This window comes from Salminus brasiliensis, chromosome 20 (assembly GCF_030463535.1).
Source record: "Salminus brasiliensis chromosome 20, fSalBra1.hap2, whole genome shotgun sequence".
NCBI lineage: Eukaryota > Metazoa > Chordata > Actinopteri > Characiformes > Bryconidae > Salminus > Salminus brasiliensis.
The window spans coordinates 3,778,261-3,793,593 of NC_132897.1; the positions used below are offsets into that span (position 1 = coordinate 3,778,261).

At 42.1% G+C, this 15,333-nt stretch overlaps 1 protein-coding gene across 3 annotated transcripts in view; it reads right to left on the reverse strand.

Moving 5' to 3' along the window:
• taok3a (TAO kinase 3a) overlaps window positions 1–15,333 on the reverse strand; it is a 107,046-nt gene that overhangs the window by 18,742 nt on the left and 72,971 nt on the right. For all 3 annotated transcript variants that reach the window (XM_072664634.1, XM_072664632.1, XM_072664633.1), the window contains 3 exons: window positions 12,036–12,203; window positions 6,519–6,713; window positions 2,988–3,116 (listed from right to left, as the gene is read on the reverse strand). In XM_072664634.1, the coding sequence (XP_072520735.1) occupies window positions 2,988–3,116; window positions 6,519–6,713; window positions 12,036–12,203 (492 nt within the window). The remainder of the gene's footprint in view (window positions 1–2,987; window positions 3,117–6,518; window positions 6,714–12,035; window positions 12,204–15,333) is intronic.

Below are 15,333 nucleotides of genomic sequence, written 5' to 3' on the forward strand. Positions count from 1 at the left end.
AGAGGATTGACCATGTGCAACACTGTGAGCATTGAAGCTGAATTTTAAATGAAATAAAATTTTAATCCTGTAGTAAAAAAAGATTTTTAATTCAAATTTGACTTATTACACTAATTAAATACATTTAAACTGAAGTTAAATTTGAGTTCAACAAAATTAGAATTTTTATTATTATAATGAAATGATGAACAATATGTAACACTGATCTTTGAATTTAAACTTAAATAAATTAAATACAATACTATTTACATTTTTTAAATAAAATTATAATGCAAAGTTAGATTTTAATTCTAATTTAAGTTAAATTATTCATTTTAACATTTTAATTCTAATTTAAACCAAATTTAAAAATTAAAATAAAAATTTGTTATTTTAATTTGATTTTAGTGAAACACTTTTTAAAATTAAAATAAATAAATAAAATTTTACCACATTTTAAGAAAACCTAAAATGTTAAATTGGACAAAGTTATATCTGGATTTTGGTCAATTTTTATAATTTATAGAAAAATTTCCAATTTCTGCTGCTGTTCTTGTTTGTGGTGTGTCTAGGTGGTGTTGTAAGATATGCCAATGCTTGTCTTTCTGTAAAATTTGGAATAAAAACTAAATAAAAACATTTCCAGTGAGAGTTAATATGTGGACGGACGTCCTTATAAACTCACTTGTGGCTGAAAGAGTGGCGTTCTACATGGTGTGACATTATACAGTGGTATAAAGTGTAAAATGACAAATATAATAAATAAATAAAATAATAAGACCAGTCCTCGATCAGTACTACACTACTACTACAGCGTGATCAGTGTGCTGAGAGGCCTGTTTCTAGTTCAGGATACTGGAGAGCACGAAAAACCCTCCTAGTAAGACCTTCAAGCTGTAAGTCAGTGTATTATCCATCTCTTCATCGCTCGTCCGCCCCAACAAGACCCCCCTCCCTCTCTCTCTCTTGCTTCTTGCACAAACAAAGAGCGTCTCTATAGCCGGGTCTAGTCCCTCCCTTCCACTCCACTTCACTCCGGTGTGAGGTTAAAAAAAAGAAAAGGAAAAAAGACTCAAACAAAGAAAAACACACAATGGGACTCTTCATTCAGGACATCCTAATCAGAAAGTGAGGAAAGGGGACACGTCCACACAGTTCCGGAGGACAGCGACAGCATTGCGGACTGTCCCGGAGGAAGAGCGCACCGGCACTTCTGAGTGATCTTATGAAATTGATAGATGAGTCTGTGTTATCAGACAGCTGGCGCTTCACTTGTCTGGCCCTAGAGGGCGCTCGAGCCTCGGCCAAATCCAGCTGAAACAGGTGACATCACCACATAAGCCGAGGATTCAGGGATTGACTATTGTGCCTGCCATTGATCCAAACAGCAACATTACAACCATGTTTAATCAGAGGGAAGAAGACAGGGGGAAAGTGAGGGGTCGAAGCAGAAGTGGAATTTTTACAGAATCCTCCCTGAGATCCTCCGAAATCCCTCAGCAGCGTCCGGGACACTGCGGACGGAAATCCTCTCTGAGCTTTTTATTGGTGTTGTTTTCATCAGGATTGAGCAGAACTGCTGCTGTTGTGCTGTTTACTCCGGCACACACGCGGCTTCACGGCAGAAAGACGACTGACCAACAACAACAACAATAACAACAACAATAACAACAACTACTCGCACGAGGAGAGCCATACAGCCCTACTGACCACATAGGGTTGCCTTGACAACGGACACCAGTGTGAGCGTGCATATATAAATGTGTGTGTGTGTGTGTATATGTGTGTGTGTGTGTGTGTGTGTGTTTCTTGTTTTTTTCCAGGAGAGAAGGAACAAGACGAGGGAAAAGAAAAAGACAATAAATAAATAAATAAATAAATAAACAAACTATAGAGGGAGGACAAGAACATAAAAACAGGGGAACTGGAAAGGTGGAGTAAAAAAAAGAGAGGGACAAAGAGACAGAGAGGGAGAGAGAGAGAGAGAGAGAGAGAGAGAGAGAGAGAGATCTATATTGCATATATAATTATTGTGTGTGTGTGTTTGATTGGTAAACCGTTTAATAGACTGATGTACTGTGTGTTAAATGCTTTGGCAGACAGAGAGAGAGAGAGAGAGATGCAAAGGGTAGAGGGGGAGAGAGAGAGAGATGTAGAGGTAGAGAGAGAGATGTAGAGGGTAGAGGGGGAGAGAGAGAGAGAGATGTAGAGGTAGAGAGAGAGATGTAGAGGGTAGAGGGGGAGAGAGAGAGAGAGATGTAGAGGGTAGAGGGGGAGATGAAGAGAGAGAGAGATAGAGAGTGTGTTTTAAATGTATATGCATATATATATATACACACACACACACATTTTTGTATGTGGGTGTGTATATATGTGTGTATAAATATATTATTATATATTTATACTGTTTATATAGATCAAAAATTTGATTAATTTTGTTTTATTCATTTGTGATTGCAATGCTTTGACAGTACAAGAGAGAGAGAGAGAGACGTAGAGGTAGAGAGAGAGAGAGAGAGACATAAAGGTAGAGAGAGAGAGAGACAGAGAGAGAGAGACCGAGAGAGACGTAGAGGTAGAGGTAGAGAGAGAGACGTAGAGATAGAGGTAGAGAGAGAGAGAAAGAGAGAGAGAGAGAGAGAGAGAGAGAGAGGTGAAGGAGTGACAGAAGAGGATTATAGTAGAGGTGAATTAAGGACACAGAAAAAGGAGTAAATGTACTGAAGAAAGGAGACAGAGGAGAGAGAGAGAGAGAGCGAGAGAGGAAAGAGAGAGAAAGAGAGAGAGAGAGCGAGCGAGCGAGACGTAGAGGTAGAGGTAGAGAGAGAGACGTAGAGGTAGAGGTAGAGAGAGAGAGACGTAGAGATAGAGGTAGAGAGAGAGAGAGAGAGAGACAGAAGAGAGAGAGCGCTAGAGAGGAGAGAGTGAGAGCTTGTGAGAGAGCGCGAGAGAGGAAGGGAAGAACTGGAGACAAAGGGAAGTGAGGATGACGTAATGTTAAAACTCACCAGTGAGGCGGATTTGATGGTGGCGAAGCGTTCGCGGTTCTTATAGTTCCGGGCCTGAGCTCTGTCCGACGAAGAAGGTCGAAGGTCAGAGCGGGGGTCTCTATGTTCATCTCGGATATACTGATGGTCCTACAAACACGACCACACACACACACACACACACACACACACACAATTAGCTTTCTGTTCAGTATCTAAAGCATCGGGAACACTGTCAGTAGTGTGTGTGTGTTTGTGTACCTGCCCTTTATCAATACTCACTGGCCATTTTATTGGAAACACCTACCATACACGTGCACCCATAACAGGGTTGGGCCTGATACACTCAGACCAGCACTACACACCATCCTGTAAGTATTATACAGCCATGTAATGAGTGCTACCCCACCTCGTCCCCAACCAACTCCCCATCACAGTTCTCCCACTGCTCCACAGCTCAATGCTGGGGGGCTTTATACCCCTCTATAGCCCACGCCTGGCATTAGTCAGCATGGCGCCAATAGGTTCAGAGATAGTCCTATTTTGTTGGCGGTACTTCTCTACAGCGACTAGACAAGCTGCCATGTGCATTTATTAGAAGGGGTGTCCACAAACATTTGGACACAGCATTTCTAATCCGTGGAAATCCCCCTGAAAACGCTCACACCAGCGACTTCTCTCCCATGTTTTGTTCAATGCGAACAGAATCACTGCCTTAAAATAGCCTCATTAATCTGAGTGTGACACAGATCTGCCCTTATAAGCGTCCGACTGCCTGTAGTCCCGCTGCCTGCCGCAGCGTCTACAGGAGGAGGACCCGCACAGTGGGGGGCGGCGATGTGGACAGCCACAACTCTGCTCCATCGTATTAATATCAACTCCAGCCTCGACCCCCCGGGTCAACAGTCACTTTCCTGAGAATCTCAAAAATGACCTCCTCACTCTGCTCACACACACACACACACACACTTGGCCTGGATGCTCACACACACCTCTCTCCAGAACATCTCCTAGAACATAATGACCTTTGCTTAACACACTGACCAGCCAGAACATTAAAACCACCCGCCTAATATAGATCTGAACATTCGAGGCATGGACTCCACAAGACCTCTGAAGGTGTCCTGGGGTTGTCTGGGATCAAGACTAGCTGTTAGCAGCAGATCTGTAAGGTGTGAAGTGGCCCTGTGGTCGGTTCCCCGGATGTCCCTCCTTGTAGCAACCACTACATACTATGGACACCCCACAAGACCCAGATGTTCTGACCCAGTCGTCTTGGTCCTTGTCAAATGGTCTCAGATTGTTATGCTCATCCATTTTTCCTGCTTTCAACACCAACATCTAGCTGCCTAATATATCCACCCCTTAGAAGATGCCACTGTAGATGATGAATGTTGGTCACGTCCATCAAATTGGGGAAAAAAAAAAATATGACCCAAAATAAATGAATAAATAAATAAATGAATGAATTAAGAAATAAATTCAAAATGAAAAATGTAAAAGTGGCCTCGAGTGGCACTACGGCCCCCGGGGGCCCCCCACTTTGCCATCAGCGTCCGGAGTCGGAGAGAGCACAATTACCCGTGAGTAGATGGTGCTTTCCTCCGAATGGTGGGTGGCTGTGCAGGTTATCGGAGGAGACGTGGGTTAAGTTGTTATCCTCATAGTGTTGGGATCCCAGCTCTGCAGTTCCAGACTCTACATTTACATTTAACATTTAAGGCATTTAGCAGACGCTCTTCTCCAGAGCGACTTACAAAAGTGCTTCACTATTTACCCAAGAAAAACCTCAGCTAGTTAGAATAGACCAATAATTCAGAGATCCTCTAATCTTAGACTCCACTAAGCACAAGTCAGTATGGAGACCATAGTACTCTGCTATTCGCCCAAGTACTCTCAAAAGAGAAGGGTCTTCAGTCTGGGTTTGAAGACAGTGAGCGTTGGACTCTGCTGTTCGGACACCCAGGGGAAGCTCGTTCCACCACTTCGGTGCAGGACAGAAAAAAGTCTGGACGCTCGTCTTCCGTGGATTTTGAGGGATGGCGGGTCGAGCCGAGCCGTACTTGAAGCTGGAAGGGCTCTTGGTGCGGATCGGCTTTTGATTGACCATTGCCATCAAGTACGGAGGGGCTGGCTGGTCCAGTCTTGGCTTTGTAGGCCAGGGTCAGGGTTTACATTTACATTTACATTTATGGCATTTAGCAGACGCTCTTATCCAGAGCGACTTACAAGGTTACTTGTATTACAGAGGCAGGCCAATGTAGTGTTAGGAGTCTTGCCCAAGGACTCTTATTGGTGTAGCGCAGCATAGTCACCCAGACCGGGAATCGAACCCTGGTCTCCCACATGGTGTTGTTGTAACGCAATGGTAGGTGGTGGTGTTATCTGTTGCGCCACACCAACTGATGACCTGGGCAGCAGCTACAGGAAGCTACAGTGAAGAGAGAACGCTGCAGCAGAGGAGAAGAAGGAGCTACATGAACAGGGCGAAACGCTGAAAACGACCTGTGCCGCTGCATTCTGGATAAGTTGCAGGGGTCTGATGGTGCGCAGAGGGAGACCAGCCAGAAGAGAGCTGCAGTGGTCAAGTCTTGAGTCTCTTGACTCTCTAGAGAGGAAGGGTCGAATTCTCCGGATGTCTCTATTTCGCAGAATTCACTGGAACACACTATGAGTGATCATATAACTTCAACCAACCACCCTCAAGTTCTGATTATTGCCGCCTGTAGTACTGGTAATTAGGACTGTATATAAGCCCGGGCTTTAGACCTAGTTAGTTGCTAAGTATTGTATCCCTAGTGTTAATTGGTCAGGCGTACACACGATTCCACCAATTACAGATAAGAGGCAAACGATGGACCCACAAATCCAAAGACTAGTATCTCGACCCGTCTTCACAGCTTCTTAACTCCAGATGTGAGTCGAGTATGGTCTGGTAATGAGATGCAACACAAATGGGCGGAGTCTACAGATGCAGGAAATGTCTGTATTATCGCAAAGATGTTAATAGAAACATTGAGATACACTGAATTCGCTGCAGCGGCACGGTCATAGACTCCACTAACACTGCCAGCTGTGGTCAATCATCTACCAGTTAAGCTCGGACAGCAGTCCAAGTACAGGAGTAAGGGAGAAACCTGTAAATCTGATATTTCGCCAAGCTACAGCTCTAATGGACAGCCAAGGTGTCTGAGTGTAACCAATCCTGCAATATTACAGACCATAATAGTCAAAGGCCGTGTAGGGATGACGGCCTGGTCAGATAGACAAGAGGACAACAGCGGCAGTGTGAATTCTATGACGCAGCAGCTGTCCGCTCGCGTCTGTCTGCCTGCATATTCACTGAGACGCGCCGGACCTCTGGACATTTAGGGTCACACACTCTTCCAGCGCCAGTCACACGATCCGGGGGAGGGGGGCTCTGGCTGGTGTGTGAGCAAACACACAGAGGAAGGTGTTGTAGGGCAAGATTAAGAGGTCCTGGTCCTGGCTGTGTAAAAAATGTGTGTTTCTGACATTCTGTGTGTTTGGGGGGTGTCCTGTGTCTCGTACCTTTTTATGGTGTGTGGAAGACTCGAGTGTGCTGTCGTACTCCGGGTGCATGAGGGCCATGTCAGAGCAGGAGTCTTCAGGGCACTCCTGCAGGCTGTTGATGCTGCTGCTCTGACTGCCCGTACTGACTGACGTACTGGGCACCGAGTGATTACTGCCCAGACTGTTCCCCTTACAACCAGCCTGATCCCCATCCTACAGAGAGAGAGAGAGAGAGAGAGAGAGACAGTGAGAAAGACCACAAACTATTACTGATTATTGGTATTACATAATTTATTACATTAATTTTTTTATGATTGTCTTTATTTTTCTGGTTTTGTCTTCATTGATCACTAATAATAATAATAATCCTGTAAAGAACTTAAAAAAATTTAAAAAAGATCTGTTTATTTATTAATTTAATTATTTATTTATTACAGTCAGGCCAATAAAGCACCACTGAACTGAGAGAGAGAGAGAGAGAGAGACAGAGACAGAGAGAGAAAGAGAGAGAAAGAGAGAGTGACAGAGACAGAGAGAGAGAGAGAGAGAGAGAGAGAGAGAGAGAGAGATACACACACACACACAGAGAGAGAGGGAGACAAAGTGATGGGGCAAGAGAGTCAGGGGTGAGAGAGACAGCGAGAGAGAGAGAAAGACAGAGAGAGAGAAAGAGAGAGAGAGAGAGAGAGAGAGAGAGAGAGAGAGAGAGAGAGAGAGAGGGAGACAAAGTGATGGGGCAAGAGAGTCAGGGGTGAGAGAGACAACGAGAGAGAGAGAGAAAGGGTGAGAGAGAGAGACATAAAGAAACATGGGTGACTGAGAGAAAGACATCAGAGAAAGACAGAGGGAGTAAGACAGAGGGAGTAAGACAAAGCACCATGGGCAAGAGAGAGAAAGACAAAGAGACAGAAAGAGAGAGACATAAAGCAACATGGGTGAGAGAGAGAGAAAGACAAAAAGAGTTAGGGTTGAGAGACAAAGAGAAAGACAGAGAAAGAGAGAGAGAGAGACAGAAAGACAGAGGGAGAAAGACAAATCGCCATAAGAGAGACAGGAAGTCAGATGGTTTTAATGATATGGCAGTTTTCCTACATTACATTAATCCACCATCATGTTCCTCTCGTCAGCTCAGACGTGAGGCAGTGTAACTAACGAGAGTCGCATCACGAGAGTACAGCACTTCAGCCTCAGCCCCGTACAGATAAGACTTATTGATAACTGCCATCTTTCATCTTTCATATTTTACTGAAAAACATCTGCAGAACAATCCGATCACAGCGGCTCGGTCCCGGCCTGTCTGACCGCTGCTGCTGCTGCTGCTGGAGGAGCTGATCTGACCGTAATGGAGAGAAATGGACGTCATATTTCAGAATATCCTGACCTGAATTCACTCTCAGGAAACAGAAGAGCCTGAATCGCCCCATCTTTTGTTCGGGGCTACAGACCCCCATTCCCACCCCCATTCCCACGCCACCCCCTCATTACTACAGGCCTTTAGGTCCTAATTAGTTCACCACTGCTTTTCAAAAGCCAGCCCACCTGGATATCTGTTAGCTCAAGCATGCCACGGGTGTGTGTGAGACAGAGAGAGAGAGAAAGAGTGTGTAAAATGCACACGATCAAATCTTCTAAATGATTTGACACTGTAAATTCACTGCATGTCCAAAAGTATCCAGACACCGTTCTTTATTAGTGCAGCTACTTTACATGTGTCTAATGCAGCTAGCTCACCTTTCTGTGAGTTTTAAGACCTATTAGTTAGTATCTATTACAAATGAATGTATTTGACTGCTGCTGCAAATGATTCAGTAACTGTTAAACATGATCCAGCACCATGAATCATTCAGTAATTGTTATAAATGGTTCGGTATCCACTGTAAGCATGAATCATTCAGTATCTTCTATTAATTATAACTGCAATAAATGATTCAGTAACAGCAAAAAAAAAAAAAGATTCAATGTCTATTATGAATCATTCAGTGACTGCTACAAACAATTCAGTACCTGCTATACATGATTCAGTATCTACTCCAAATTATTCAATAAATGATTCAATAACTGCAAAAACAAAACTAACAAGACTATTATGAATCTTTTAAGATAAGATAAGATAAGATAGTCCTTTATTAGTCCCGCAGTGGGGAAATAGTAACTGCTACAAATGATTCAGTATTTACGAATGATTCAGTAACTACAAATGATTCAATAATTGTAACTACAAATGATTCTGTAGCTACAAATGATTCAGTAATTGTAATTGCAAAATGATTCAGTAACTGTGAAAGTAAAACAAAAATGATTCAGTCTCTACTATGACAACAACAGCTACAGATTATTCATTAACGGCTAAAAATGATTCAGTACCTGCTATACATGATTCAGTATCTACTTTAAATTATTCAATAATTGCAATACATGATTCAGTAACTGCTACAGATCATTCATTAACAGCTATAAATGATTCAGTATATACTATGATTCAAAGGCTGTGTCTACTATGAATGATTCAGTAACTGCTACACATGAATCAATAACTGCTACAAATGAATCAGTAACTGCTATAAATTATTAAATTATTGTAATAAATAATTCAGTAACTGCAAAACAACCTAACTAAAGTGTCTACTATGAATCTTTCAGTAACTGCAGATGATTCATTAACGGCTATAAATGATTCAATATCTACAGTGTCTACTATAAATGATTCAGTAACTGCTACAAATGATTCAGTAACTGCAACAAATGAATCAGTAACTGCTATAAATACTTTAATAACTGTAAAAATGATTCAGTAATGGCAAAAAACTTCAAACTTCAAAAGAAATTCTGTCTGCAACGATTCAGTATCTACTATATGTGTTCCCAGCAATAAGATGGGATGCAATGGAACTGTGTTCTCTGAAGTAAGATCTGCATCCTAGAACTAATCACAAAACATCATTATCTGACCTCACTAATGCTTTAACGAGGTTAAATACCATCAAAGCCACACCACAATGTTCCAACATCTAGCACATAGCCTTCCCAGAAGAGTAGGGGCTGTTCCTGCAGAACATGGGGGACAAACACTTTATTAAAACCCTTGACTTGTGGGGTGAGCAGGTGTCTACATACTTTTGGACATATAGTGCAGGCTGTTTTGCCCATGTACTCAAAGATTCCGCACTTTAACGGATTATTTTTGTTGTGAAAAATGCAAACGCGGCAGAATTCACCCTGACTGTTCACTTTTAGCTTCTAAAATTAGCCGCCCTCGTAAAAATGTTCAGAATTTCCTACAGACTGGCATCTTATTCAACTTGCTAAGCTTTCTGGCTCCGACTCGGGATTTCACTTCACGGCATCTTTGAGGCTTAAATTCTACACGTCATTGCTTAAAAGGAACCGAGGAGCCTAAAGAACCTGTGTGAATTGAGGAGAACAGTCTATAGACTCTTTACAATCCCACTAAAGATACAGCACTCTATTAAGCCCTGGGTGTAGAACCACTCCTCAGTTCTTCATGCTCAGAACATTTAGCATCAACTTCACAAACCCTAACACAGAGCCCTGTGGGACCCCTAAGCTGTTCGCCATGGACATTCTAGTTTTTCCTACTCACACTGTTGTAGAAAGTCCTCCTCACCCAGTATGTTTTAAAATGTCCTCATTTTACAGTGTTCTAGAACATCGCTCTTATTTAAACTGCTCTAGAACGTCACCCCCGATTCACACTGTTCCAGATACTGTTCCATGTTCTTCCATTCAGTTTAGAAAGTCTTCCCTATTCAAAGAAATTCCTCCTGATTCAGTATTCTAGAATGTCCTCCTCATTCACACTGTTCTAGAATGTCCTCCCAATTCACACTGTTCTAGAACGTCCCTCCTGTTCAAACTGTTCCAGAACGTCACCCCATTTACTCTGTTACATAATGTTCTCCCCATTCAGGTTTAGAATGTCTTTTCTATTCAAACGGTTCTAGAATGTCCTCCCGATTCACACTGTTCTAGAACGTCCCTCCTGTTCAAACTGTTCCAGAACGAAATGTTCACACTGTTCTAGAATGTCTTTCCATTTCAAACTGTTCTAGAATGTTCTCCCCATTCAGGTTTAGAATGTCTTTTCTATTCAAACGGTTCTAGAATGTCTTCCCGATTCACACAGTTCTAGAATGTCCTCCCGATTCACACTGTTCTAGAATGTCTTTCCATTTCAAACTGTTCAAGAATGTTCTCCCCATTCAGGTTTAGAATGTCCTCCTGATTCACACAGTTCTAGAATGTCTTCCCGATTCATACGGTTCTAGAATGCCCTCCTGATTCACACAGTTCTAGAATGTCTTCCCGATTCATACGGTTCTAGAATGCCCTCCTGATTCACACAGTTCTAGAATGTCTTCCCGATTCATACTGTTCTAAAATGTCCTCCCGATTCACACTGTTCTAGAATGTCCTCCCAATTTACACTGTTCTAGAATGTCTTTCCATTTCAAATTGTTCTAGAATGCTCTTCCCATTCAGGTTTAGAATGTCTTCCCAATTCACACAGTTCTAGAATGTCCTCCCGATTCACACTGTTCTAGAATGTCCTCCCAATTTACACTGTTCTAGAATGTCTTTCCATTTCAAATTGTTCTAGAATGTTCTTCCCATTCAGGTTTAGAATGTCTTCCCGATTCACACTGTTCTAGAATGTCTTTCCATTTCAAACTGTTCTAGAATGTTCTCCCCATTCAGGTTTAGAATGTCTTCCCGATTCACACAGTTCTAGAATGTCCTCCCGATTCACACTGTTCTAGAATGTCTTTCCATTTCAAACTGTTCTAGAATGTTCTCCCCATTCAGGTTTAGAATGTCCTCCTGATTCACACAGTTCTAGAATGTCTTCCCGATTCATACGGTTCTAGAATGCCCTCCTGATTCACACAGTTCTAGAATGTCTTCCCGATTCATACGGTTCTAGAATGCCCTCCTGATTCACACAGTTCTAGAATGTCTTCCCGATTCATACTGTTCTAAAATGTCCTCTCGATTCACACTGTTCTAGAATGTCACTTTTGTTTACACTGTTCTAGATTGCCTTCCATTTCAAACTGTTCTAGAATGTCCTCCCGATTCACACTGTTCTAGAATGTCCTCCCAATTTACACTGTTCTAGAATGTCTTTCCATTTCAAACTGTTCTAGAATGTTCTCCCCATTCAGGTTTAGAATGCCCTCCTGATTCACACAGTTCTAGAATGTCCTCCTAATTCACACTGTTCTAGAATGTCCTCTCGATTCATAATATTCTAGAATGTCATCTCGATTCATACTGTTCTAGAATGTCACTTCTGTTTACACTGTTCTAGTTTGCCTTTCATTTCAAACTGTCTAGAATGTTTTCCCATTCAGGTTTAAAATGTCCTCCTGATTCAAACTGTTCTAGAATGTCCCCCCTATTCACTCTGTTCCTGAATGCCCCCCCTCCTCATCCACACTGCTCTAGAAAGTTCTACATTCAGGGGTTAAGGTGTAGCCAGCTTCTGTGTTGGTTCCCATAGCTTACAGCACCCACCTCCTCCTCCTCTTGTGACTCTCCCATTGGTCCGTTGTGTTTCTCCTGGTAGAGGATTTTCTTCATCTTTCGGTACTGCAGGTTGTCCAGCTCCCGGACGGCGTCCTTCGTTCTCTGGATGAGGTCCACGAGGACCTGCGGGGGGCGCTCACGACGAACAAAATCATGCTGGAGAAACATGGGGGAGAGCGAGAGGGTCAGTGAGTAGAGACCAGTGGTCTCTAACTGGAGTCCCACCGTCCTATAGGACCCAGTATCTATTACACACCTCTGTTAGACAGTTATTCACAGTCATGTGTTGAATCATCCTCTATGTTGTTGCTGTCATGCAAAAACCTTGTATCTCCAAATTTGCAACTTCACAGGAGAAGAGTTTATTATAGTCATTTTGGAGCATTTCTATTGGTCCGTTCATCATGAAATTCTGACACAATGTGAAGTCAAAAACAGAGATACAAGGTTTTGGGCAGCTACTATTTTGTAATAGATCCCATTAAACAGAAATAAACATGTCCTGATACTCTCTGAAGAGGGGTGGTGGTGATGGGCCAATCAAAATAAAGTAAAATAAAATGTATTTCTATTATTTGGATATAATATGAAATGTGGATTCTGGAATATGGTGACCATAATTATAACATAACTAAACATGATTATTATTTGACACTGTAATACTGTGGTTCCTTTGAAGAAGACGACGACGACGACGAATAAGAAGAATGACAAGCAGGAGATAAAGAAGAAAAAGAAGAATGAGGAAGAAGAAGGAAGAAGAGGAAGACAAATAATAGAATAGAATAGAATGAGCAAAAGAAGAAGAAAACTAATAAGAAGAAGCAGGAGGAGAAAAAGAGTGAAGAATGAAGGAAAAAGAACGTAAGAGGAAGAAGAAGACGACGAAGAAAGAATGTAGAAGAAAAAGGAAGAAGAAGAAAGAAGCAGGAGAAGAAAAAATAAAGAAGAACGAGCAGGAGAAGAAGACGACAAAGATGAAAATGAAAATGAAGAAGGTCGAATGAGATCAAGCAGGAGAAGTAGAAGAAGAATGAAGAAGAGGAATAAAGAAGGTAGAATTGGAACAAGAAGGAAGAAGGAGAAGAAGATGAAAATGAGGAAGAAGCAAAAGTAGAGAAAAAAGAACGTAAGAGGAAGAAGAAGAAAAAAGAATGTTGAAGAGAAAGGAAGAAGATTAAAGAGGCAGAAGAAGAAAAAGAAGAAAGAAAAATGAAGACTGTAGAAGGAGAACGAGAAGAAAGAAGCAGGACGAGAAGAAGATGAAGAAGAAAGAAGAAGAAAAAGAAGAATGAGGAAGAAGAAAGAAGAAGAGGAAGACAAATAACAACAATAATAATAATAATAATAATAATAAGAAAAACAAGCAAGAGAAGAAGAATGAAGACTGTAGAAGGAGAACAAGAAGAAAGAAGCTGGATGAGAATGTGAAGTAGAAGAAGAAGCAAAAGAAGAAGCACAAGCAGGAGGAGTAGAAGACAAGAAAGATAAAGAAAATGATGAGGAATTAGTAAAAGTAGAAAAGGAGAACGTATAAGGAAGAAGATGACGATGATGAAGAAAGAATGTAGAAGAAAAAGGTAGAAGACGAAAGAAGCAGACGAAAAAGAAGAATGAAGTAGAAGAAGAAGATGATGAAAATGAAGAGGAACAAGCAAAAGAAGAATGTTAAAGGAAGATGACGATGAAGAAAGAATGTAGAAAAAAAGCAGAAGAAGAAAAAGAAGAATGAAGAAGAAAGAAGTAGAGGAAGACAAATAATACTAATAATAATAATAATAAGAAGAAGAAAATTAGAAGAAGAAGAATGTGCAAAAGGAGAAGAAAACTAATAAGAAGAAGCAGGAGGAGAAAAAAAGAAGAATGAAGAATGTTGAAGGAGAACAACAAGAAGAAAGCAGGAGGAGCAGAAGAAGAAGGACGAGCAAGAGAAGACAACAAAGATGAAGAAGAAAAATGAAGAAGGTAGAATAGGAACAGGAGGGAGAAGCAGGAGAAGATAAAGAACATGATGAGGAAGAAGCAAAAGAAGAGAAGGAAGAAGACTGTGGAAGGAGATGAGCAGGAGAGGAAGAAGCAGCAGCAATAATGAACAATGAGAAGAAAGAGGAGAGGAAAGAGGAGGAGGAGGAGGAGGAGGAGGAGAGAGGAGACGAACACGATGAAGAAGATGAAGCTGAGAAAGAAGAAGCGTTGCACCATGGTGGACAAATAAACACCTTCAGAGTGAGCTGCTTTTCAACCAAACCTGATCCATTACACCTAATCTGCGGTTTCAGAACACACCGATGAGCTGGATCAGGTCTGCTACTCTGGAGCTGGAACAGGGTCGCCTCTAACGGTTATTTTCAGTGATGCCACTTTTCATTCTTTTCTAACAGTGATGTGAGAGTCTGAAGAACCTTCAAATTAGTAAAGAACCTTCTCTCAGATCTCGATTTCAAATATGGTTCCTTATGGAACAAAGGATTCCATGGCATTGTTCAAAGTACTACTCAAAGTATTTATTTTTAGGGTAAATTCCAAGAGCAGGGCTGAAGACCACTGTACTTTGAGCCTTTTGAGGCTCAAAGTAATGGAAAGACACAGCAAGGAGAAGATGTCTCAAGCTTGAGTTCTAGAGGTGCCCTAACAACGCTTCTGGACAAGAGGCAGCCGTTCCCCCAGCTGCGTTCTCCAGCCCAGCCCCACGGCCGCACCACGGCCCGACCGACCCAATCCTTATCCCAGAAGTAATGGAAAGACACAACGAAGACAAGATGTTTCAAGCTTGAGTTCTAGAGGTGCCCTAACAATGCTTCTGGATGAGAGGCTGACGACGGGGTACCCGGGGCACCACCGCGGCCCGACCGACCCAGCCTTTAGAGCCAATCCTTATCCTAAAAGTACTGGAAAGACACAACGGGGACAAGATGTCTCAAGCTCGAGTTCTAGAGACTCGTGCACGAAGCTCATGGTCGGATTGGACAAATTCCTGAATGGTTATTAGCGTCTTCATTTCTGGGTCACGTAAACAACCCACCTGGAATCTGAAATTGGATGCAGTGGCTAACGGCAACATTTGGGTGAGTTATGCTGAATGATTTCATGATTTAAAGTGATACGCCTCGTCATCACAGCACTCTCGATTCAGGCGTGATGAATCCGGAACAAAATCCACAGTGGATTACTCTGAACACGGCCTGAATTACGTCATTTTCTGTCTGTCTGACGCTCACTAGAGGGCACCGGAGTGTAACATGACCCTGGGTGAGCATATGGAGTTTTGGAGAAAAAAGCATTTGGT